This window comes from Schistocerca nitens, chromosome 1, assembly GCF_023898315.1.
Source record: "Schistocerca nitens isolate TAMUIC-IGC-003100 chromosome 1, iqSchNite1.1, whole genome shotgun sequence".
Lineage (NCBI taxonomy): Eukaryota > Metazoa > Arthropoda > Insecta > Orthoptera > Acrididae > Schistocerca > Schistocerca nitens.
Genome location: NC_064614.1, coordinates 418,299,546 through 418,324,466, shown reverse-complemented (window position 1 = coordinate 418,324,466; position 24,921 = coordinate 418,299,546). Strand labels below are relative to the sequence as shown.

Sequence of the window (24,921 nt, the reverse complement as noted above, 5' to 3'; positions counted from 1 at the left end):
GTTGATGAGTGCTATAAGTAAATTCTTGGGTGCATTCAAGTCTGGACCAGCAACAAGAAAGATCAGCTAACACATACATATACACTGTTGATCATTCCCCCAGTAGTGATACATGGTGTCCTAGCTGGACGATGGATATTTCAGAAGGGAGATGATGATGTCAGACAATGACTTTCAGCAGTCAGTGTCTATGGCCTTTCCAAAGGAGAAAAATGGAACATGAAATTTCTACGTTGTTTGCCAGTGGCTGAAGAAAACCAGTGAAAAGGATGTGAACCCATTGTCATGGATTGATGAAATGTTGGACTCTGAGAAGGAACCAAAATATTTCTTCATTGTGAATATGTGGTCTGGTATCTGGGAGATCGATGTTGATGAAACTGATCAGTAAAAGACTTTTTTCATAAAACATTGCAACTTCTATGAGTGCAAAGTTATGCTGCTTTGTCTGTACAATGCTCCTGCCACCTTCAAACACATGATGCTAATGGATATTGCGGCTGAACAAAGGGAGAAACCAGCATTACTGAAGTGCATAGAAGCCTTAGAGGAAAGAAGAAGCCATTAAAGGGGAATTCTGGTTAGTAGATGAACATTATATAAAAGGAATGAAGATGCAAGGGGTCATAAATGGTTGCACATCGGTACAGCCCATTTACAACTAGCTCTGTTGAAGTATGTTCAAGACACTCTGATGTGTCAGATCAATGCTTCAGGACATTTGGAGTTTGTGAAGACCCTTGATAAAATCAGAATCCAGATTGACCAGATCTCTGCCAATCTGTCAGACATTATATAAGCAACTGTAGGGAACATCAGTGATGAAAGTATGTGTGTCTATTACCCTCAGGACAGCTGTAGCAATTCCTCCAGCAGGTGCTCCATTTCACCAGACTCCTGGAGAGGTTCCATAAGTCAATAAATGGATTATATTTAAAGAATAGCATTATAGAATCACTGAAGCTGTTGCAATAAAATTATAATATTTATTTACATACAAGTAGTTTTGTTCTATTGACCATGTCCAAGACACAAAGATATACATAAAAATGCATAAGAAACATTACAAAGCAAAAAATTGCAGTGAACTATTCTGTATAACAAACACTCATACATCAATACTAGATAAAGTTTAAGGAAGATTCCTTGGCTTCAAATACATAATTGCTCTTAGCTGCAGCGTCTGAATGAAATAGTTAAAAATAATTCTGCATAATGACATTAAAATATATTCATGTTTGGTTGTTACACCTCCAGAGTGCTCTCGAAATCTGTGAAGAATTACTCTCTGATTAAATAAGATAGCTTAGCAGTTGTGTGGGCAATCAGTAAGTTCCAACCCAATTTAAATGGCAGACCGTTACCTTGAGTATGTGTCATACTGATACATTATGTTATAGGTTTTTGATCAGTCCTGAGTGAAACACTCAGCAGTCCATTATAATGTTAACTATACTGCCTGGTTGATGCTGTACTACAAACTTAGAACTAAATCAGCTGTTGCTTCTTTTCATTATGAGTACAGTGATATTGTTTACTGGTTAACATATCCAAAGTCATGTAGCTAACTGATAGTATCTCGGAGGTACTTAACTTAAAACACCTATGTTATGGATGAGAAAAAGAATACTGATAAAATAAGAGGAAATCACATGAACTTACAGACTTAAAATGTACATGCTAAAGCATATACTTGACTAGTGTACAATGTAAAGTGTAAAACAGCCCTTTGAAGCATATTCTTCTTATGTGTTTGGATACAGTGCGACTGTTTCATAATATATGTTTTACATGGAACAATTGAGTTTCCATGAAATCACAATATAAAGCTTTGCTATTTCATTTATGTAGTACAAAACTGCCAAGATTATATCACATTTTCAAGAATTATCTATACGAAAACTGAAAACAAGTATTAATATGTTCCAGATAGGACAGTTTGTTTAGGCCCTCTGCAGTGATCTGTCCTCCAGGCTCTCTAAATCTGAGTAGGGAATGTCATGTCTGTAATGTAACTTGAATAAATATCAGGTCGTTAAAAACATATACAGCGGTGGACACAGCTATACACCATTCTGCTTACTGTCAGATGTAACATTATTTTGGGTCACCATCATGTGTTACTGATGAGACAGTTGGAAAACCACTTACAGCTGTGCTTTCACTACTTCTGAAATCTTTCAGCTTCTTTTCTCAGCCCCTTCAGAGATTCACAGCAATCCTGTCATTGCGATACATATGTAAGTACATAGAGATGAGGAAAAAACATTGTAAATGTAACTTGAACTCTTTTAAAGTAAATGAATTGAAATTAAGATATAAGAAAATTGAAGGGTTAAGTAACTGGTAGATATTGGGCTTCAGGCCAAAGTCGGACTCTCACAGGTTTTACTTGTCTGACACAATTACTGTGTTAACTTCTATCTATTCCTTTTGTTGCATTGTCTTTTAAAAGATATGTTCTATCTCTATTGTTGTTTTCTATTCTGTACAGTTACTTACTAGACAGTATACATAGTCCCATCACACTGATGTGTGTGAGCTGTATTAAAATGTAATGGAATTATTTCAGAAAGCTGTGAATGTTCCTGTAAATGCCATTTCACCAATCAGTGCAGCACATATGGAAGACAAGCTGAGGAAATTGAGTTCTCTCTTAAGTGGACAGGTAGTAGAAGCTGGGAGCAATCACATATCAGCCTCCATGCATCCACAGGGGATAGCGTACTGTAAGGATCTCCTTGCAAGGAAATTTGTGGTAAGTGTTTGTTTGACTTGCTATATAGTTTACGCATATTCTATTTACTAGTCAGTTCATCAATTAACTGTACATATTTCCACTTTTCATTCAAATTATCTGACCAGTAAGGCATTTTAATGTCTCTGCCACACAGCTTCATCTTCCTTTCAATAAACTTTAATCTATTATCAAGTGTTCTCAAAATATATAAATCTGCAAACACACACACACACACACACACACACACACACACACACACACACACACACCTGCATGAGCACAGTTAAGTTGGAAGACACCAACAGTCAAAATGTAAAGCTGTAAAAAGAGTGTATGTGTGTTCGTGTTCACACACATGCACATACATGTGTAGCTAGAGAAAGCATGGAGGTACAGTATAACCCTGCTTTTACGTTCCTGGAATTAATGTTTTCCCACCGTTTGACATTTTTTATCACTTCCATCAAATTTCCTATATTTCCTATGTCCACAATGTTAATTCGCACCCAATTTTGCATCAAAATATTTATAATTTTCCTGTGACATACACTTTATGGGAGTGGGGGGAGGGGGGGGGGGGGGGAACACCACCCTGGCGTAAAATGACACTGGCATGATGTTGGCCATCAAATAGTGTTTACAAACATTATGTGGTTAAGTTTGTTGACACCAGGGCGCTCTACTTAGTGGATTTAAATCGGTAAATGTGTAAAAGTTGGAACAATTCGTGCTGTATCTCCTGCCGCTGCCAAACTACTCTGCGTGGTTGCTGGTAGGAGTAACTGGGTTCGTACGATAAAGGTGGTATGACCAGTCACAACCATTTCCAAACTATCTCTACAGCACACACGCAGTTTTGTGATTGTTGTAATCGTCGTCACACCTTTGTCGAACTGTATTTAGTGTGTTTCATGTTTTGGCCACTTGTAGCACTAGTTGACACCTTCATTCAATTTATGTTGCTCAAATGTTTTTGGTTTAAAGACAGTGTGAATTATGTATCTTCTCATGCTTAGCAAAGTGTGTTTCAAGCATTTATTCCTCTTGATAAGTGCAATATTTATGTACATATTTCTGTGATGTTACACAAAAAAAATGGGAAGTTTGCGTGTGTGTGGTTTTCTACATAACTGAGGAAGCACAGAACCGGATAACCTCAAAAAGATGACTGCAGTTCATGAGACACAGAACAACACATATGCAAAGAACTCACGAAATACTTATGTAAATATTTGCACTTGATACCGAGAGAAAATTCTCGAAATGCACTGTGCTAAGCACGAAAAAATATGTAACTGATGCAGTGTTTCATTATTTGAATAATGAATGACACCTGCAGGCATTCCAAAAACAATGATAATGACTTATGAAATTGAGTCAAATGTTTCTGCTTCCCAATTATCAGCTGCCATTATATCAGCAGTTTTTATTAGATAATAAACAAGTCCCTGACGTAAGTACCGAGCAAGGTGGCGCAGTGGTAGCACACTGGATTCGCATTCGGGAGGACGACGGTTCAATCCCGCATCCGGCCATCCTGATTTAGGATTTCCCAAAATCGCTTCAGGCAAATGCTGGGATGGTTCCTTTGAAAGGGCATGGCCTTCCCCATCCTTCCCTAATCTGATGAGACCGATGACCTCGCCGTTTGGTCTCTTCCCCCAAACAATCCAATCCAATACTGACATTAGTATTTTGATGCATATTAGGTGCACATACATAAAGTGTGAAAATCCAGGGGGACATACTATACATAACTTTTACAGCTTAATACATTATTTCTGACATTTTACATTTTCCCGTATTTTACACCATTTTTTTGAAGCTCTTGAAAAGTGTAAATGTGGGGTTTAATTGTATATATGTAAATACATAAAAAAGTTTTTACCACCTCAGTTCTGGTACCTGTAGAGAAAATTGGAATAGAGATCAACATAAACATCATTTCTGCCCTTTTTATTGCTCATGAAACTACACATTGTATGTTGTACCACCATACAGCGAGACCTTCAGAGGTGGTGGTCCAGATTGCTGTACACACCGATGCCTCTAATACCCAGAAGCATGTCCTCTTGCATTGATGCATGCCTGTATTTATAGTGGCATGTTATCCACAAGTTCATCAAGGCACTGTTGCTCCAGATTGTCCCACTCCTCAACAGTGATTCGCTGTAGATCCCTCAGTGTGTTTGGTGGGTCACATCGTCCATAAACAGCCCTTTTCCATCTACCTCAGGCATATTCGATAGGATTCATGTCTGGTGAACATTCTGGCTACTGTAGTCAAGTGATGTCGCTATCCTGAAGGAAGTCGTTCACAAGGTATGCTTGATGGGAGCACAAATTGTCGTCCATGAAAACGAATGCCTCGCCAATATGGTTGCACTATCAGCCTGAGGATGGCATTCACGTATTATACAGCCATTACGGCGCCTTCCGTGACCACCAACGGCATGCGTCGTCCTCACATAATTCCACCCCAAAACAGCAGGGGACCTCCAACTTTCTGCACTTGCTGGACAGTGTGTCTAACACTTTCAGCCTGACCGGATTGCCTCCAAACATGTCTCCGACGATTGTTTGGTCGAAGGCATATGCAACACTCATCGTTGAAGAGAATGTGAAGCCAATCCTGAGTGGTCCATTTGGCATGTTGTTGGTTCCATCTGTACCACGCTGCATGGTGTAGTGGTTGCAAAGCTAGTGGTGGTGTTAGTCCGAGCCTTAATCTGTAGGTAGCGGTTGTCCACTGCAGTATTAGTAGCCCATGGGCGGCCTGAGCGAGGCATGTCATCGACAGTTCCTGCCTCTCTGTATCTCCTCCATGTCTCAACAACATTGCTTTGGTTCACTCTGAGAGACTTGGACACTTCCCTTGCTGAGAGCCCTTCCTGGCACAAAGTAACAATGCAGTCGCGATCGAACCACAGCATTGACCGTCTAGGCATGGTTGAACTAGAGACAACACGAGCCGTGTACCTCCTATCTGGTGGAATGACTGGAACTGATCGGCTGTCAGACCCCCTCCGTCTAATAGGAGCTGCTCATGCATGGTTGTTTACATCTTTGGGCGGGTTTAGTGATATTTCTGAACAGTCAAAGGGACTGTGTCGGCGATACAATATCCATAGTCAACATCCGTCTTCCCGAGTTCTGGGAACCGGGGTGATGCAAAACTCTTTTTGATGTGTGTATGTTGGATTACTTTTTGGGTATGGTGAAGATTTTGTAGTTTTGAAGATTAAAATACCAAACATTTATATTCATTGTAGTCTCTAATTTCAACTGAATATCTGGAGTTGCGACAATGCATTGTTTCTTGCAGAGGTGTATATTGTGCAGATTGTGGCAGTGTGTTCACAATACACTTTTTTTCTGCCTATTCTGTTCACCATAAAAATGCTCTTAAAATCTGTCTGCATCATGGAAATTACCTAACTAATAAACCCACAGTTTTCCTGAAACATGGTGTTTGTGGTGTAAGATGTCGGAATCATTAATGAAAAGGTTTTGGAAATACACTTTCAAACAAATTATCAATCTCAATATAAGATTGGTTACCTGGAAATTCAGAATTGCTTTTTTCATTAGTCCTGTAATAGTTTTTGACACTTGATTTCATCTAATATTTCACTTTTTAAGTCTTATTATTTTCTCCATATCTCCCCCTCCTCTGAAGGGCTCACAATCTTTTGTGAGTACATACATGGTGAGCAAGGAGCCCAGAACCATTACAATACTTTTTTCTTTCATGTGCTGCAATCTTACTCTCTGACGAGATCTTTTCTTAGACTTCATTTGTTGCTCAGATCCTCTGTTGACATCATTGCTTGTACATGGAACATTGATTGTGGCTTTTCCCATTTTGGTTAAATATTTTACTACGCTGTTTCAATTAACTCATATTGGCATCCACCTTTTCAAAATTATTGACAGACATGTGGGCCATGTGGGAAACGTTGCCCAATACCCAGCATAGCAGCCAGGTTGTGTGAGGGCTAAACAGGTGCCTGTACTTTGATAGCATCATAACTGCGTAGGAATTGCACTGCGGATACCTGAACTGTTACCTCCTCGTGCATACCAAGAAGTAGTTGCCTATCCGTTTGGGAAGTATGATAACTCTTGTAAAGGGGCTTAAAGTCATTGCTTTGGCTTTGCAATTCCCACAGGGAGAGCCATCATTCAGGGGATGTGGTGTCAATGCAGATATCTGAAGCACTGAAAGATCAAAGTTATCAGTGAGTGGCTATGTGGCTTGAACAGTTTCTTCAGACAGACCCGAATGCTTCAGTGCTGATCATTATGATGCTAGAAACTTGCCCTCCTTGGCCAAATCTTAGGAGGAAAGCAAATTCAAACCAACTGGAGAGACCTAGTTCCTGGTTTGCACCTGGACTGATGGAGGGTCATCTCTGTCTACTAAGCTATTGTTATTTGTAGAGAATATAGAAAATGTTATTGATTGGCGACTCCATAGAGCACAGCGACCATATTATAAATAAAATTAGAAGGAAGGTCAGTGTTGGCTGTAATTTTGATGATTTATTGACAGCAAAATCTATTTTTGATCACTTAATGATCACCTTCAGTGCTGGAAATTAAAAATTTTCACAAAGCGATCAGTGAATAAGAAACAAAAGACCACAAATATACCGGAGTATAAACCAACTGTTGGTAAGAACATACCTTTAGCTTGTAGGCACTGGTGTCTAGCCCCTGTCACACTGAGGTCTGCTGTATAGGTGAATGTAAACAGCGGCTTCAGTTATTTTGATCGTTTCATAGCTTCTGTTAATGCTAATAACTAGAGACCAGTGCCTATGAGATTTAATTTGTGTGCTAAAGGTATGTTCTTACCAACAGTTGGTTTATACTCAGGTGTATTTGTGGTCTTCTGTTTCTTATTCACTGATCGCTATGTGAAAATTTTTAACTTCCAGCCCTGAAGATGATCATTATGCGATCGAAAATCAATTTTGCTGTTAATAAATCATCAAAATTATGGCCAACACTGACCTTCCTTCTAATTTTATGGAAAATGTATTTGAAAAAATATATTTTCTTCTGTCATAATTAAAGTAGTGAGTCCTGCCCAGTCCTGAGAATTGCTGTTCTGAAAAAATTCTTGGCAATGTGCCTGTTATCATAACACCCCATAAAAACCTGAAAATGGAACAGAGTTTATGACGGGCATTTGAAAATCTGTGCAAAGTCTGAGAGATAGCACCACCGGTGCGTATCTAGGTCATGTTTAGTTAGTAGCATCTTTGGAAAGAACGCACACCAAGTTTCAGCCATATTGGTCTATTTCGTTTTTGTTTGGCGTTCGTGTGAATCAAGGTAGTTGAGTGATTGTCAAAAAATGGATGAAAACGAATTTAGTGTGGTGATTTAACATTGCTTTATGAAAGGCAAAATGCCTCAGGAGATTAAAGAGAAGCTTGATAAACATTACGGTGATTCTGCACCTTCGATTAGAACAGTTTATAAGTGGTTTCAAAATTTTTGGAGTGGCCATATGGGCACGAGTGATGCTGAACGTTCTGGATGCCCTGTGTGGGCTACGACTCCAGAAATCATTGATAAAATCCATGATATGGTGATGGATGACAGAAGAGTTAAGGTGTGTGAGATTGCTAGTGCTGTGGGCATCTCGAATGAATGGCTACATAATATTTTGCATAAACATTTGGACATAAGAAAGTTATCCGCAAGATGGGTTCCGCAATTGCTTACGCTTGACCAAAAACGGAATCGTGTGAAGTGTTGCAAGGATGGTTTGCAGCTGTTCAGGGAGAATCCGCAGGGCTTTAAGCGTGGTTTCGTCATTGAGGATGAAACATGGATACATTACTATAATCTGAGACCAAAGAACAATCTAAACGATGGGTTAACAAGGGAGAATCTGCACAAAAAAAGGCGAAGACCATTCCTTCAGTCAGAAAGGTTATGGCGACTGTCTTTTGGGACTCACAAGGGATAATACTCATCGACTACCTGGAAAAGGGTAAAACTATTACAGGTGCATATTATGCATTGTTATTGGACCGTTTGAAAACTGAGCTGCAATAAAATACCGGTGATTGGTCCGCAAAAAAGTCCTTTTCCATCATAACAATGCACCAGCATACACGTCAGCAGTTCTGGTCGCAAAATTGATGGAAACAGGATTCCAACTCGTTTCACATCCCCCCTATTCTCCAGACTTGGCTCCCTCAGACTGTTATTTGTTCCCCAATTTGAAGAAATGCTGGCGGGACAAAGATTTTATTCAAACGAGGAGGTGATTGCAGCAACTAATAGCTATTTTGCAGACTTGGACAATTCCTATTATTTGGAAGGCATCAACAAATTATAACAGCATTGGACAAAGTGTATAAGCCTAAAAGGAGAGTATGTCGAAAAATAAAAAAGGTTTACGCCAAACACGTAAGTAGTTTTTATTTTTGCACGGACTTTTCAAACGCCCCTCGTAATTCTTCACCAAGCCTTTAATGCTACAAATGGGTGTGGAATTATGAGGTGCTACACAAAAGTTCCCAAAATCTGAGACTAAATACCAGCATATCATACAAGATTTTTATTCGCCATAGTCACCTTCAAAGTAGTTCCCTTGGAAGCTCTTGAAAGTCTTTTTTACTCAGTGTGTTCAGCACCCCATGCAATTCCAATTGAATCTCCTATATAGTGTCAAACTTTCATCCATTCAACTTTGTTTTTAACATGATGATGTTTGGTTTGTAGGGCGCTCAACTGCGCGGTCATCAGCATCTGTACAAAGTCCCAATTTTTACACAGTCCAATTTTTACACAATCCAAGCTAACCACTGTCACGGATGATGATGATGATGATGATGATGATGATGATGATGATATGGTGAGGACAACACAAACATCCAATCCCTGGGCAATTTTTAGCATGGGAAAGAGAAAGAAATTGCATGTGGCCAAGTTAGGTGAGTATGATGTATGCTGGTGTTGCTTTTTATCAAAAACTGATACATGAAAGCTGTGTGTGGCCTCACACTGTGGTAGTGAAGGATCCAGTCAGTCTTGCACCACTTCTCTGAACTTTTCCTTGTCACACTTTCCTTTAGTTATCTTAGGACATCATGCTAGAATTGTCCCTTAATCATGTGAATATGAGGTACAAACTCCTTGTGGATAATGCCATCAATGTCAAAAACCAGATCAATAAGGATCTGATGTTGCTCTGAACTTGATGGGATTCCTGTGACTAAGGTGAAGGTGGGCTGTTCCACTGGGATGATTGCTGTTTAGTTTCAGGTTCACATCCATAAAACCCAACTTCTGTCACCTGCAACGACACTAGGAACAAAATCTGAGCCAGCTCGAAGCAGATCACTCAGTTTCCTGCTGGCATTCATGCAATGCTCTTTCTGATCCTCTCATATTCAGTTTTTCCAACAAAATCCGCTGACATGTGCCATATGATGACCTCACAATGTTACACATGTCATGGATGGTCTGCCTACGATCTTTCAAAACCACGTTCCGAACAGCACTGATATTTTTTGGTGTAGCATTAGTAGATGGCTGTCTCGAACATGCATCAGCATCAGAAGTTTGGAAGGTAGGAGATGAGGTACTGGTGGAATTTTGGCTGTGAGGATGGGTCGTGAGTCGTGCTTTGGTAGCTCAAGCAGAACTTGATAAAACAATTCTGTTCTCTCATGTTGGTCATTGCAGAGTTGCCAATGCAAGCGAATGTCACAATGGAAAACTGTCCACCAACAATAAACACTTCCAATCAAATCGAAGCTGCTAGGCATACTGATGCATGAAACATGTATTATGCTGCTCTAGAGGCATTTGTTTTGTCCTACTGTTGTGGGTAGCACGTTTCGTGCAGAAACTCAGAGAAGAGTGGGGTCCACTTAGCACATTGAGTATTTTTAGGCCCACCAGACAACAAAGTTGATGCTAGAGCATTTATCCTGATTTTGAAGAGGATTCACTTCTTGACAAAGTTCAAATCATGATCTGCTGCTGTGATGTAAAGTTGTATTTTTCACCCTTGACGTGGTGTTTTATGTGTCAGTGCCTTGGTAATATGTCTTCCCTTTCTAAAAACATCCTTATTTGTGGAGTCTGTTGTTGGATCCCATATGAAAACTCATCTTGTAAATTGTGGAGAATTTCACCCTTTCTGTTGTACTACTGGAATTAAGGAATATGTTGTTCAGGAACTCAAAATCTCTAATCACCTTTCATATTTTTGAAGCTTGTTAAAAGTATTGTCACTTAAAGCCCATTCCAATGATATTGCTCTTTTCCAATATTGTGCCCAGTTCATTGGCCACTACCCAGAGTACTTAATCCCTCCATTCCTTCAATGTTGACCTCTGGTTGTCGTGCAAATAAATTAGTCCGGGAAGGGGGGGGGGGGTGGACTCTCACCTGTTGTTGATTCTGCAGTCAGGGATCTCGACTCTTCATCCAACCAGAAAAGCCAATGAAGCCAATGACAGGGTTCCCGTTAGGCAATCCCCTCCCTGGAAATCTACAGACCAGCTACACAACACCAGACATTATCAACAGGAGTCACAGACTGCAGGTCCCATGGCTTCTCACTCCTCCTCAGTACCAATCCCCACACTGAATAAGCTTTGACAAGAGTCCTTCACTTGTATAATAGTTGAGAGGGGAAAAAAGACATCTTGGGGAAGCTGCTTTGGTGATACCAGACACATCAGATCCCCACACGCCATTGGACTCTGAGCCTATGTTCGTCAATGTTGTTCCACCTCCAACCAGTGATGGACATGATCTTGGAGAGTGACCTGCCCCACTTGATAATTTAATGGAACTTCAAAGGAATTTAATGGAACTTCAGTGGTTATTGACTAGAGCCTGGATTTTTTTGTTATTACGTATTCTTTTCCTTCACTGTGGCACAAGGGAAATGTGTAAATGCTTATGAACTTGTTGCCAGAATTTATTTATTTGATTTTTTTAATTTGTTTCACTATAATTGTGTGTGTTCACATATTTTAACTTTATGCTCCATAAAATTATGTATTACTGCATTTTTACCCTTATTAATTTTCCCACACCTCCAGTAGATGTTGTTGTTGTTGTTGTGGACTTCATTCCTGAGACTGGTTTGATACAGCTCTCCATGCTACTCTATCCTGTGCAAGCTTCTTAATCTCCCAGTACTTATTGCAACCTATATCCTTCTGAATCTGCTTAGTGTATTCATCTCTTGGTCTCCCTATATGATTTTTACCCTCCACACTACCCTCCAATGCTAAATTTGTGATCCCTTGATGCCTCAGAACATGTCCTAGTAACCGGTCCCTTCTTTTTGTCAAGTTGTGCCACAAACTCCTCTTCTCCCCAATTCTATTCAATACCTCTTCATTAGTTATGTGATCTACCCATCTAATCTTCAGCATTCTTCTTCAGCACCACATTTCGAAAGCTTCTATTCTCTTCTTCTCCAAACTATTCATCATCCATGTTTCACTTCCATACATGGCTACGCTCCATACAAATACTTTCAGAAACGACTTCCTGACTCTTAAATCTATACTCGATGTTACCAAATTTATCTTCTTCAGAAACGCTTTCCTTGCCATTGCCAGTCTACATTTTATATCCTCTCTACTTCGACCATCATCAATTATTTTGCTCCCCAAATAGCAAAACTTTACTACTTTAAGTGCCCCATTTCCTAATCTAATTCTCGCAGCATCACCTGACTTAATTCGACTACATTCCATTATCCTCATTTTGCTTTTGTTGATGTTCATCTTATATCCTCCTTTCAAGACACTGTCCATTCCTTTCAACTGCTCATCCAAGTCCTTTGCTGTCTCTGACAGAATTACAATGTCATCAGCGAACCTCAAAGTTTGTATTTCTTCTTCATGGATTTTAATACCTACTCTGAATTTTTTCTTTTGTTTCCTTTACTGCTTGCTCAATATACAGGTTGAATAACATCGGGGAGAGGCTACAGCCATGTCTCACTCCCTTCCCAACCACTGATTCCCTTTCATGTCCCTTGACTCTTATAACTGCCATCTGGTTTCTGTACAAATTGTAAATAGCCTTTTGCTCCCTGTATTTTACCCCTGCCACCTTCAGAATTTGAAAGAGAGTATTCCAGTCAGCATCGTCAAAAGCTTTCTCTAAGTCTATGAATGCTAGAAATGTAGGTTTGCCTTTCCTTAATCTATTTTCTAAGATAAGTCGTAGGGTCAGTATTGCCTCACGTGTTCCAACATTTCTACGGAATCCAAATTGATCTTCCCCGAGGTCGGCTTCTACCAGTTTTTCCATTCGTCTGTAAAGAATTCGCGTTAGTAATTTGCCGCGGTGACTTATTAAACTGATAGTTTGGTAATTTTCACATCTGTCAACACCTGTTTTCTTTGGGATTGGAATTATTATATTCTTCTTGAAGTCTGAGGGTATTTCGCCTGTTTCGTACATCTTGCTCACCAGATGGTAGAGTTTTGTCAGGACTGGCTCTCCCAAGGCCGTCAGTAGTTCCAACAGAATGTTGTCTACTCCTGGGGCCTTGTTTTGACTCAGGTCTTTCAGTGCTCTGTCAATCTCTTCACGCAGTATCGTATCTCCTATTTCATCTTCATCTACATCCTCGTCCATTTCTATAACATTGGCCTCAAGTACATCGCCCTTGTATAGACCCTCTATATACTCCTTCCACCTTTCTGCTTTCCCTTCTCTGCTTGGAACTGGGTTTCCATCTGAGCTCTTGATATTCATACAAGTGGCTCTCTTTTCTCCAAAGGTCTCTTTAATTTTCCTGTAAGCAGTATCTATCCTACCCCTTGTGAGATAAGCCTCTACATCCTTACATTTGTCCTCTAGCCATCCCTGCTTAGCCATTTTGCACTTCCTGTTGATCTTATTTTTTAGACGTTTGTATTCCTTTTTGCCTGCTTCATTTACTGCATTTTTGTATTTTCTCCTTTCATCAATTAAAATCAATATTTCTTCTGTTACCCAAGGATTTCTACTAGCCCTTGTCTTTTTGCCTACTTGATCCTCTGCTCCCTTGACTACTTCATACCTCAGAGCTACCCATTCTTCTTCTTCTAGATTTCTTTCCCCCATTCTTGTCAATCATTCCCTAATGCTCTCCCTGAAATGCTCTACAACCTCTGGTTCTGTCAGTTTATCTATGTCCCATCTCCTTAAATTCCCACCTTTTTGCAGTTTCTTCAGTTGTAATCTGCAGTTCATAACCAATAGATTGTGGGCAGAGTCCACATCTGCCCCTGGAAATGTCTTACAATTTCAAACCTGGTTCCTAAATCTCTGTCTTACCATTATATAATCTATCTGAAACCTTTCAGTATCTCCAGTATTCTTCCATGTATACAACCTTCTTTTATGATTCTTGAACCAAGTGTTAGCTATGATTAAGCTATGCTCTGTTCAAAATTCTCTTTCATTCCTTACCCCCATACCATATTCACCCACTACACTTGCTTCTCTTCCTTTTCCTACTATCGAATTCCAGTCACCCATGGCTATTAAATTTTTGTCTCCCTTCACTATCTGAATAATTTCTTTTATCTCATCATACAGTTCATCAATCTCTTCGTCATCTGTGGAGCTAGTCGGTATATAAACTTGCACTACTGTGTTAGGAGTGGGCTTCATATCTATCTTGGCCACAATAATGCATTCACTATGCTGTTTGTAGCAGTTTACCTGCATTCCTATTTTCCTATTCATTATTAAACCTACTCCTGCATTACCCCTATTTGATTTTGTATTTATAACCCTGTATTCACTTAGTCACCTGACCAAAAGTCATGTTCCTCCTGCCGCCCAACTTCACTAATTCCCACTATATTCAACTTTAACCTATCCATTTCCATTTTTAAATTTTCTAACCTACCTGCCTGATTAAGGGATCTGACATTCCACGCTCTGATCCATAGAATGCCAGTTTTCTTTCTCCTGATAACGACATCCTCTTGAATAGTCCCCGCCCAGAGATCTAAATGGGGGACTATTTTACCTCCGAAATATTTTACCCAAGAGGACGCCATTATTATTTAACCATACAGTAAAGCTGCATGCCCTTGGGAAAAATTACGGCTGTAGTTTCCCCTTGCTTTCAGCCGTTCGCAGTACCAGCACAGCAAGGCCATTTTGGTTAGTGTTACAAGGCCAGATCAGTCAATCATCCAGACTGTTGCCCCTGCAACTGCTGAAAAGGCTGCTGCCCCTCTTCAGGAACCACACGTTTATCTGGCCTCTCAACAGATACCCCTCCATTGTCGTTGCACCTACGGTACGGCCATCTGTATCGCTGAGGCATGCAAGCCTCCCCACCAACGGCAAAGTCCATGGGGGGTAGTCGTCCAGTAGATAGCTTGCTCAGAAAAAAGTCCAAATCTGATGGCCCTCAAAAGTTGAAGAAAGATGTTGAATTATCTCTAACAGTCACATTCTGGAGCATCAGATTGTAGTTAAGTGCATTTTGAGCTTGATTATGAAGAAAGTGCTTTTGCGTAATTTTCTAAAATTTGGAGTTTTTGTTCTCAAAAGCAAAACAGATACAATAACAGTAGTATGTGTAACATTGTAGTAGTCCATAAAAGGAGACATTGTCTGTAGTAGGCTGTAAATTTATCTTTTATTTGTTGTGCTATTAGCCAGTTTTGATGAAGACATCATTATTAAGCACCTATAAAATCCTGTCTACTACAGAAGACTGAAGTACATGACCTGTATAACAGTCTAAAAATCTTAAAACCACAATAAATGACAAAATCGTAATTTCAGCATTAGGTACTGTCCATTACTACAATACGCAGTAACAGTAAAGAATCTGAATAAGGTATAGCCATAAAATAATAGCATAGATTTTGATGTGATTCAGAAACTCTAGTTAGGAAGAGGAGGAACAAAGGAGGATAACTAGGAAACTTCTGAACAATTAAATAAATAGTTCACCAGTGTTGTCTACTTTTTGGTCATCAACATAATATGTGTGTGAAATTTCTAAGAAGTTTATCTTTTTAAAATCTGTTTGTTCATTAAGAACACACACTCTGACTTTGTACTGAAAGCAGTATAACTTTAAGTGTCTTCAAAAATATTGATAATCCTGTCTTTATTGACCCTATATAGAACTTCCAGTGTTTCACTATTAGTTGATTTGCAGTTTGTTTGCTGTTGCATAAATGTCCACTAAATGATAATTTATTGTTTTTACTGGTAATTAGGTGCTTCCTCAATCTTGTGCTGGTGCTTCCACCTATCAGTCCTATGTAGAATCTGTCATAGTCACTGCAGTTAATCTTGTAAATGCTGAATTGTTGAAGTAGGATGAAGTATTTTTTTAAGTTCATTGTTAGTGTAAAGGCCTATCTGTATCATAGTACTGTGAAATGTTTTTGCTGTCTTACCAGATAGGTCCAAAATATGGTAGTACAGCATATTTACCATTTTTGTTCAGTCGCTCCTTAGCTAATGTGATTTGATCATCAGATATCTTATTGTTGCTGTTAAGTTTTTTAATTGTATATTGCCTCAGATATCTTATTGTTGCTGTTAAGTTTTTTAATCGTATATTGACTCAGCTCTTTTATTTCCATTATTGTTCTTGGCAGCTATTTAATTCAATATTTTCAAATACTGGTTAAGTTCAGTGCTATCCAGTGGAAAATTAATTACTCTACTAATCATGGACTGAACAAAGGCCCTCCTAATATGAATACGGATCACATGAATTACTGTGAATGACTGTATCATTCATTGTTGGTTTGCGGTAAGCACCAACATTAAGGGAACCCAACCCTCATTATTACTAATTTTCAATCTAAGAAGCTAATTGTGTGTTACTTTTCTAGTTCCACCATGATGTTAATTTTGGGATGTATACTATTCAGTTGCATTAGCAATCAATCTGTGTCATTTGTGATACCAGTGAATAGAAACAGTGTATCGTCAACATATTTCTTGTAGTATACTACCTTGTCAATTGTGTTTCTCTTTTTCTCAAAGAATGTATTTTCATAATTATTCACAGATGTGTCTGCTAGTGTACCCACCATACTCCCCATGACCAGACTGTCAGTTTGAGAATGGAGTGAATCATTGAAACACAAATAATTAAATGAAAATATCAGCATAAAATCATCTATAATCTAATGCGTTTGTTCAACTCTAATTTTGCTATATTTCAGAAAATTATCCTCCATTAATTTGCCTTAGTTACTGGTACATTCTTGTAAAGATTAATAATCTCAAATGAAACAAATTTACCTGTAGTGGGTATCTGGATATTTCTTATGTATTTAGCAACCTTAGCCCCATGTTTTAAGTTATAACATGGTTCATAAGTATAATATTTCATAATCATGGTGTTGAATTTTTTGTTCTCAATATATGCTGGACAAGCCAGATGAGATAATTTGCCTTTTGTAATTTTGAGTGAGGTATCTTCATGAATGAGTGATCACATCGACATCTATATTATTTTATGGTTAAGTCTTAAGAGACTATTTTTACATAGCAGGTACAACAGAATAGAACCAGTAACATGCATGGACATTTAGAATTGATATACTTATATATTACCTTTGATATAAATCAAAGCAGCTCATTATGTTTTCAGTTTGTATGTTGATGAAACCAATGTATTACTTGACATTTGCACATGATATGTGGTTCTGTAGCAAATGGATGTTAGATTCGGCCTCAGGTTATGCTTTATGTAGATCTTCCATATATTTTACTGTCTTTTTGATCATATTTGATACAGAGAATGCTAACATTGAAGTGTGCTTCTGCACATTGACTAATGAATTGATTTGCATGTCACGTGTTGTGCGACTTTATGCTTCGTGTTACTGCATGTGTAAGTAATGGATGGCACCTAATGCTGAAATTACAACTGTGTCATTTATTATGTTTTTTAAGATTTCTAGACTATTACACAAGTTATGTATATCACTCTTCTGTAGTTAATGTTTTATAGATGCTTGACAATGATGCCTTAGTCAAAATTGACCAGCAGCACAACAAATAAAAGATAAATTTACAGCCTACAACTGGCAATTTTTTCTTTTGTGAAGCACATCAAGTTTGTGGATCCACAAACAAACAAGATTATTGCAGTAGCCATTATTGGGTGTAGTTAAGGGCTTTCTGTGCTGCTAAGACTGGCAGTGGGGCAAACAAAAGACTAGCAGACCAAAGTTGGTTAACTAATAGGACTTCTACCAATTCAGAAGTAGGGAGTATGTGTGCCAAGAGAAGTTCACCCAACAGGACTTCTTAAGAGTTCATGGCTTTTTGTGTTCGTGAAGCTTCCTGTTACATCAAAGTTATCATCTGAATTAAGATCTTGGGTTACGATGGGCAAAACTTCCACTATTGATGGAAAAATTATTCTATGTCCAGCACGTATAAAGCAGATTAGGTGCTCTATGAATTCCCAACTTCAGCAAAATATACATAGTGATGTGCACTCAAGGAACAAAGCAGGGCAGTTATCTAAGAAGTAAATGTTATTAAGACAGTAAAGAAAAGACTTAAAACTCCATAAATGAAGTTTTCTGTGATATGTGCTTTGCTATGGTTGCTGCGAACATTCGGTGGTACAGTCTTCAAATGCCCAAATGTTGCATGTTTCTACAAAAGTATTGTGGCAACACATTCCAGCTGAATCGAAATTAAGGGGATACGGAATCGGATTTTGGGTTAAAAAATCGAATTTTTTTTTATTGGCGTATTATATTCTGCCATGTTTCCTCTTTAAAATGACGTATCATACATAGCTCTACTACAATTATAACTATTTTATTTTTATATATTTGTGAGATCGGGTATTGCGCTTTAGTTATACACGTCTCTCGTGGCTGACCATGAACTTTTTGGCAGTACCTTTAAAGTGACATGAATTCAAATATCCCGGTTTCCAGCGACTATTTATACACTAGTTGCCCGAAAATGTTTCTCTCTGGTTTCCTCAAGTTACTCTTTGACTTTGTGGCGGGACTGTTTTGTAAACAGTGTGATATAAGAAAGTAGTTGTTGTTGAGTTATTTCGTATTTAGTGCTCCATTTTTCGCAGTGAAAATGCCTAGAGCTAAAGCAAAAGTATTTAAAAAGCGTGTGAACTGGCAAAAGAAAAGAAATAATGATTCATTAGCAAAGCAAAGCAGTTCATCATCATCACTGTTGGAAAATGTGAATCCACTTATTACTGATTTGCCGAACGAACTTACACCAAATGAAAACAGTGCTTCTCATAAAAAACTAAGAGATTTGGAAGAGAAATATAATTTACTTGATAGAGGGAATGAAGTTTTTGAACTCATTGATACGAATATATTGTGTGAAGCTCTTGAAAACAGTTTGTGCTGCAAAAAATGTCATGGAAACGTTTCTCTGAAAGTAGAATCCCATGTTGGCCTGGCTGCCCAGTTTAATTTAATATGCAGTGTTTGTAAATACAGCTGTAAGTTTCCAAGTTCGGTTTCAGTAACTGTAAATAATGGATACAAGAAAACTGAACTTTATAGTGTAAATATTAGGTTAGTTTATGGATTGCGAGCAATTGGTAAGAGCAAAGCAGTTGGTGATATGCTATGTGGTGTTCTAAATCTTCCAAGTGCACCTTCAAAGTTTGAAGCTTACAATTATGTACTAGGATCTGCAGTTGAAGATGTAGCACAGAAGTCAATGCAGGTTGCTGTGGAAGAAGCAGTGGAAGAAAATGACGGCAGTCGTGACCTCACAGTGGCGTTTGATGGCACGTGGCAGAAAAGGGGCCACACCTCCAACAATGGTGTTGTAACAGCAACTAGTGTTGATACTGGCAAGGTTATTGATGTTGCAATAATGTCTAAATACTGTAGGTGCACAGGCAGGCTGAAAAATGAACACAGTGATGACTGTATTGCTAATTATTATGGTAGTAGTGGTGGCATGGAGGTTGCTGGGGTGAAGAAAATTTTTCATCGCTCTTCACAGTGGTATAATGTTCGCTATGTCAAATATCTGGGAGATGGTGACTCTAAAGCATTCAAAGAAGTTTTGGAAAGCAAACCATATGGGAACAGTGTAAATATAAGCAAACTTGAATGTATAGGACATGTGCAGAAGAGAATGGGTGCCAGGCTGAGAAGGTTAAAATCAGTTATGAAAGGGAAAAAACTAGATGATGGGAAAACCTTGGATGGCAGAGGAAGATTGACTGATTCCATAATAGACCACATTCAGAACTGCTATGGCCTTGCAATCAGGCAAAATACAGGCAATCTTGAAGAAATGAGGAGAGCTATATGGGCTTTATATTTCCACACCGCATCCACGGATGAGCATCCACAACATGGTTTGTGCCCCAAAGGTGAAAACAGCTGGTGTAAATACAATAGGGGACTAACAACAGGAGAGAAATACATTCACCACCACAGTCTACCATCAGCCATCATGGCAGAAATAAAGCCCATTTTCAGAGATCTAGCTGACAGAAGTCTTCTGATGAAATGTCTTCACGGAAAAACGCAGAACCCCAACGAGTGCTTGAATAGTGTGATATGGCATCGTCTCCCAAAAACAGTGTTTGTCGGAATTAATACACTACATTTTGGTGTGTATGATGCTGTGGCAACCTTCAATCTTGGAAATATAACTAAATGCCAGGTCCTTCAAAAGTTGGGTATGTGTGTTGGTTCCCGTACGGTACGTGCTATATTCTTTTTAGATCAGCACAGACTAAGGCATGCTGATAATATAATCAAGACATTAGTGAAAAAAGCAAGACAGGTGCAGAGGGGTGCCAAAAGAAGACTTGAAGATGATTATGAAGACTGTGAAGGGGGTATTAGCTACGGATCAGGAATGTTTTAATCTTCTTTCTCCGTTTCCCGTAAGTTTACTTTTTACATTGCGGGGATAGGTGATTCCGTATCCCCTTAAGGAAATGCTAAACATTTGTTATCAGGACACTCTGAAAAGTATGCAGTGCTTGCAGTATTCTCTTTAAATATGTTTGTGTTTGGAGTAATTCTGGTGGTTTCTGGAAGTTCTGAAATGCCGCATCTGTAATTAAATTTTCTTCAATCCATGCCAGTGAAGTCCGGTGGCCTTTGTTACCATTGCAGTTGTGCCTGTGCTGAAATTTGAGATCTTTCACCAAATTTTTGACTTTCAAGAAATGAATACAAAGTAATCCCTCACTTAATAACCTCGTATATAATGTACCAATGTATAACAATTTCATATGTTACATTGTTGCATAAGAAGGAACAATGCTTGAATGAACATCTTGAGAGCAGACATTTGAATGAACATCTTGAGAGCAGACATTTGAATGAACATCTTGAGATCTTGACATTTGAATGAATGCTAGATAAGTGACGGTTATTACTTTTCATCTGGCATCCCCTGTTCAGCTCTGATGTCATGCTGCATTGTCATGATGCTTGCTTTTGCTCGGTGCTGCACTGCGCTACTCCAGATTAGGACACCAACTTGTGGACATTACACAAAGCCCATGCAGGTGTCACATCTTGTGGTAATACTGCGATCACTGTCCTACCATGAAGATACACAGCATAAATCCATGTATGTGTCGCAGACATACAGATGACAGGAATCCACAAAGAACTTTCTATTTCTAACAATAAAATTGTTGTACGTCCTAACAGTCGTGACCATACAAGACGCAAAGGAACTGTGTGTGACATGTAGCTGCTAGTGGGTTTTGATTTACATCAATGGGGACATACGTAATTGTGACAATCATTTGTCGACTAAGTAGACATTGGGGTACACTCCACCAGAGTGATGTGTAATGCCGCATGCTACATAAATAATACTGCATATGGGTAACTGTTGATGAAACAGTAGACATATGTTTCATTAGCACTCTCGTTGTTCGAAAATTCAACAGAGAAGAATACTCAATGCTATTATTGATTTTATGCATGATGTTGGAGCACACATGCTGTAATTAACCTAAACTTGTTCTCATAATGCCTACAGGATTAATATGTAGGGGATTGTGGTATATTCTTAGAGTTATCATTTAAAGCTGGTTTGTGAAACTTTTGTAAGTAGTTCCATTTTGTGAATGACAGTCTTAAAGTGCTATGACCTATGTATATGCCTATATGCTGAATGTGGCAATTGATCTATGCATATTCTGTCAACACTTGCTCCACTTCATCTGTCTGGCCCATGACTGCGATGTGTTCCTGAAGGAGTGCATGGCAGCTACTCAGAGTATATAAAATAATTTCACACACCAAGAATGCCCCGTGTCGTATGTTATTGCACTTGAACTGCTGCCAAACCTTGTGTTGCCATGAGAGCATGTCCTAATGAGAAGGCATACATCAATTAAAGATATTGATTTTTGTAATGGACATTTTTAAGCCATGAAATCTCTGTCTCTGAGTAAGCCTTCAGTTTCAGCAGAGAGGCACACCCTTGAACCCAGAAATGAAACTACTGTGGTGTACATCCATGGCAACTTTGGCTACCTAGACAGCAGCATTAAAGAATTAATCTGTTGTGTTAGCTTTGCAGAAATCATTAGAATTTGTTAAGAGTATCAAATGAAGACTGGCTTTCATCTCTTCATGAATATTTAACCACTTAAAATTTGCAACATCATTGTAATGTAATGTTGAGAGATCAGTTTCCTCCTACAGAAACATTCTTTCTGGTCGGCAACACCCTATGTCTGCAGTCAACAAAGACTGGTTAAAAAAATGAACACGATTTGGTTGATGAGAAAAAAGACTTCACAGAAAAGTGTGTGATTTGAATTATTATGGGTGGAGGTTACACTCGACAACCGAGCTAGGTTAATAATTGACTCCTTTTGCTGACCTCCCGACTCAGCAGCATTAGTGGCAGAACAACTGAGAGAAAATCTGGAATACATTTCACACAAATTTTCTCAGCATGTTATAGTCTTAGGTGGAGATTTCAATTTACCAGATATAGACTGGGACACTCAGATGTTTAGGATGGGTGGTAGGGACAGAGCATCGAGTGACATTATACTGAGTGCACTATCCGAAAATTACCTCGAGCAATTAAACAGAGAACCGACTCGCGGAGATAACATCTTCGACCTACTGATAACAAACAGACCCGAACTTCACTCTGTAAGCGCAGAACAGGGAATCAGTGATCATAAGGCCGTTGCAGCATCCCTGAATATGGAAGTAAATAGGAATATAAAAAAGGGAGGAAGGTTTATCTGTTTAGCAAGAGTAATAGAAGGCAGATTTCAGACTACCTAACAGAGCAAAACAAAAATTTCTGTTCCGACACTGACAATGATGAGTGTTTATGGAAAAAGTTCAAGGCAATCGTAAAATGCGTTTAAGACAGGTACGTGCCGAGTAAAACTGTGAGAGACGCGAAAAACCCACCGTGGTTCAATAACAAAGTTAGGAAACTACTGCGAAATCAAAGACAGCTTCACTGCAAGTTTAAACGCAGCCAAACCCTCTCAGGCAAACAGGAGCTAAAAGTTAGCGTAAGGAGGGCTATGCGTGAAGCGTTCAGTGAATTCGAAAGTAAAATTCTATGTACCGACTTGACAGAAAATCCTAGGAAGTTCTGGTCTTATGTTAAATCAGTAAATGGCTCGAGACAGCATATCCAGACACTCTGGGACGATGATGGCATTGAAACAGAGGATGATATGCATAAAGCTGAAATGCTAAACACCTTTTTCCAAAGCTGTTTCACAGAGGAAGACCGCACTGCAGTTCCTTCTCTAAATCCTCGCCAAAAAAAAAAAAAAAAAAAAAAAAAGGCTGACATCGAAATAAGTGTCCAAGGAATAGAAGAGCAACTGAAATCACTCAACAGAGGAAAGTCCACTGGACCTGACGGGATACCAATTCGATTCTACACAGAGTACGCGAAAGAACTTGCCCCCCTTCTAACAGCCGCATACTGCAAGTCTCTAGCGGAATGGAAGGTTCCAAATGATTGGAAACGAGCACAGGTATTCCCAGTCTTCAAGAAGGGTCGTCGAGCAGATGCGCAAAACTATAGACCTATATCTCTGACGTCGATCTGGAAACCCAGAATCTACTCTGTAGGAATCAACATGGATTCCAGAAACAGCGATCGTGTGAGCCCCAACTCACTTTATTTGTTCATGAGACCCAGAAAATATTAGATACAGGCTCCCAGGTAGATGCCATTTTCCTTGACTTCGGGGAGATGTTCGATACAGTTCCGCACTGTCGCCTAATAAACAAAGTAAGAGCCTACGGAATATCAGACCAGCTGTGTGGCTGGATTGAAGAGTTTTTAGCAAACAGAACACAGCATGTTATTCTCAATGGAGAGACGTCTACAGACATTAAAGTAATCTCTGGCGTGCCACAGGGGAATGTTATGGGACCATTGCTTTTCACAATATATATAAATGACCTAGTAGATAGTGTCAGAAGTTCCATGCAGCTTTTTGCAGATGATGCTGTAGTATACAGAGAAGTTGCAGCATTAGAAAATTGCAGCGAAATGCAGGAAGGTCTGCAGCGTATAGGCACTTGGTGCAGGGAGTGGCAACTGACCCTTAACATAGACAAATGTAATATATTGCGAATACATAGAAAGAAGGATCCTTTATTGTATGATTGTATGATAGCAGAACAAACACTGGTAGCAGTTACTTCTGTAAAATATCTGGGAGTACGTGTGTGGAACGATTTGAAGTGGAATGATCATATAAAATAAATTGTTGGTAAGGCGGGCCTAAGGTTGAGATTCATTGGGAGAGTCCTTAGAAAATGTAGTCCATCAACAAAGGAGGTGGCTTACAAAACACTCGTTCGACCTATACTTGAGTATTGCTCATCAGTGTGGGATCCATACCAGGTCGGGTTGACGGAGGAGATAGAGAAGATCCAAAGAAGAGCGGCGCGTTTCGACACAGGATTATTTGGTAAGCATGACAGCGTTACGGAGATGTTTAGCAAACTCAAGTGGCAGACTCTGCAAGAGAGGCGCTCTGCATCGCGGTGTAGCTTGCTGTCCAGGTTTCGAGAGGGTGCATATGTGGATGAGGTATTGAATGTATTGCTTCCCCCTACTTATACTTCCCGAGGAGATCACGAATGTAAGATTAGAGAGATTCGAGCACGCACGGAGGCTTTCCGGTAGTCGTTCTTCCC

General features: G+C 39.2%; 1 protein-coding gene across 3 annotated transcripts in view; it reads left to right on the top strand.

Annotated features, from left to right (window-relative positions):
* The window catches only part of LOC126250080 (mRNA export factor Gle1), a 109,002-nt gene that overhangs the window by 55,443 nt on the left and 28,638 nt on the right, over positions 1 to 24,921 (top strand). For all 3 annotated transcript variants that reach the window (XM_049951528.1, XM_049951532.1, XM_049951529.1), the window contains exon 8: positions 2,573 to 2,758. In XM_049951528.1, the coding sequence (XP_049807485.1) occupies positions 2,573 to 2,758 (186 nt within the window). The remainder of the gene's footprint in view (positions 1 to 2,572; positions 2,759 to 24,921) is intronic.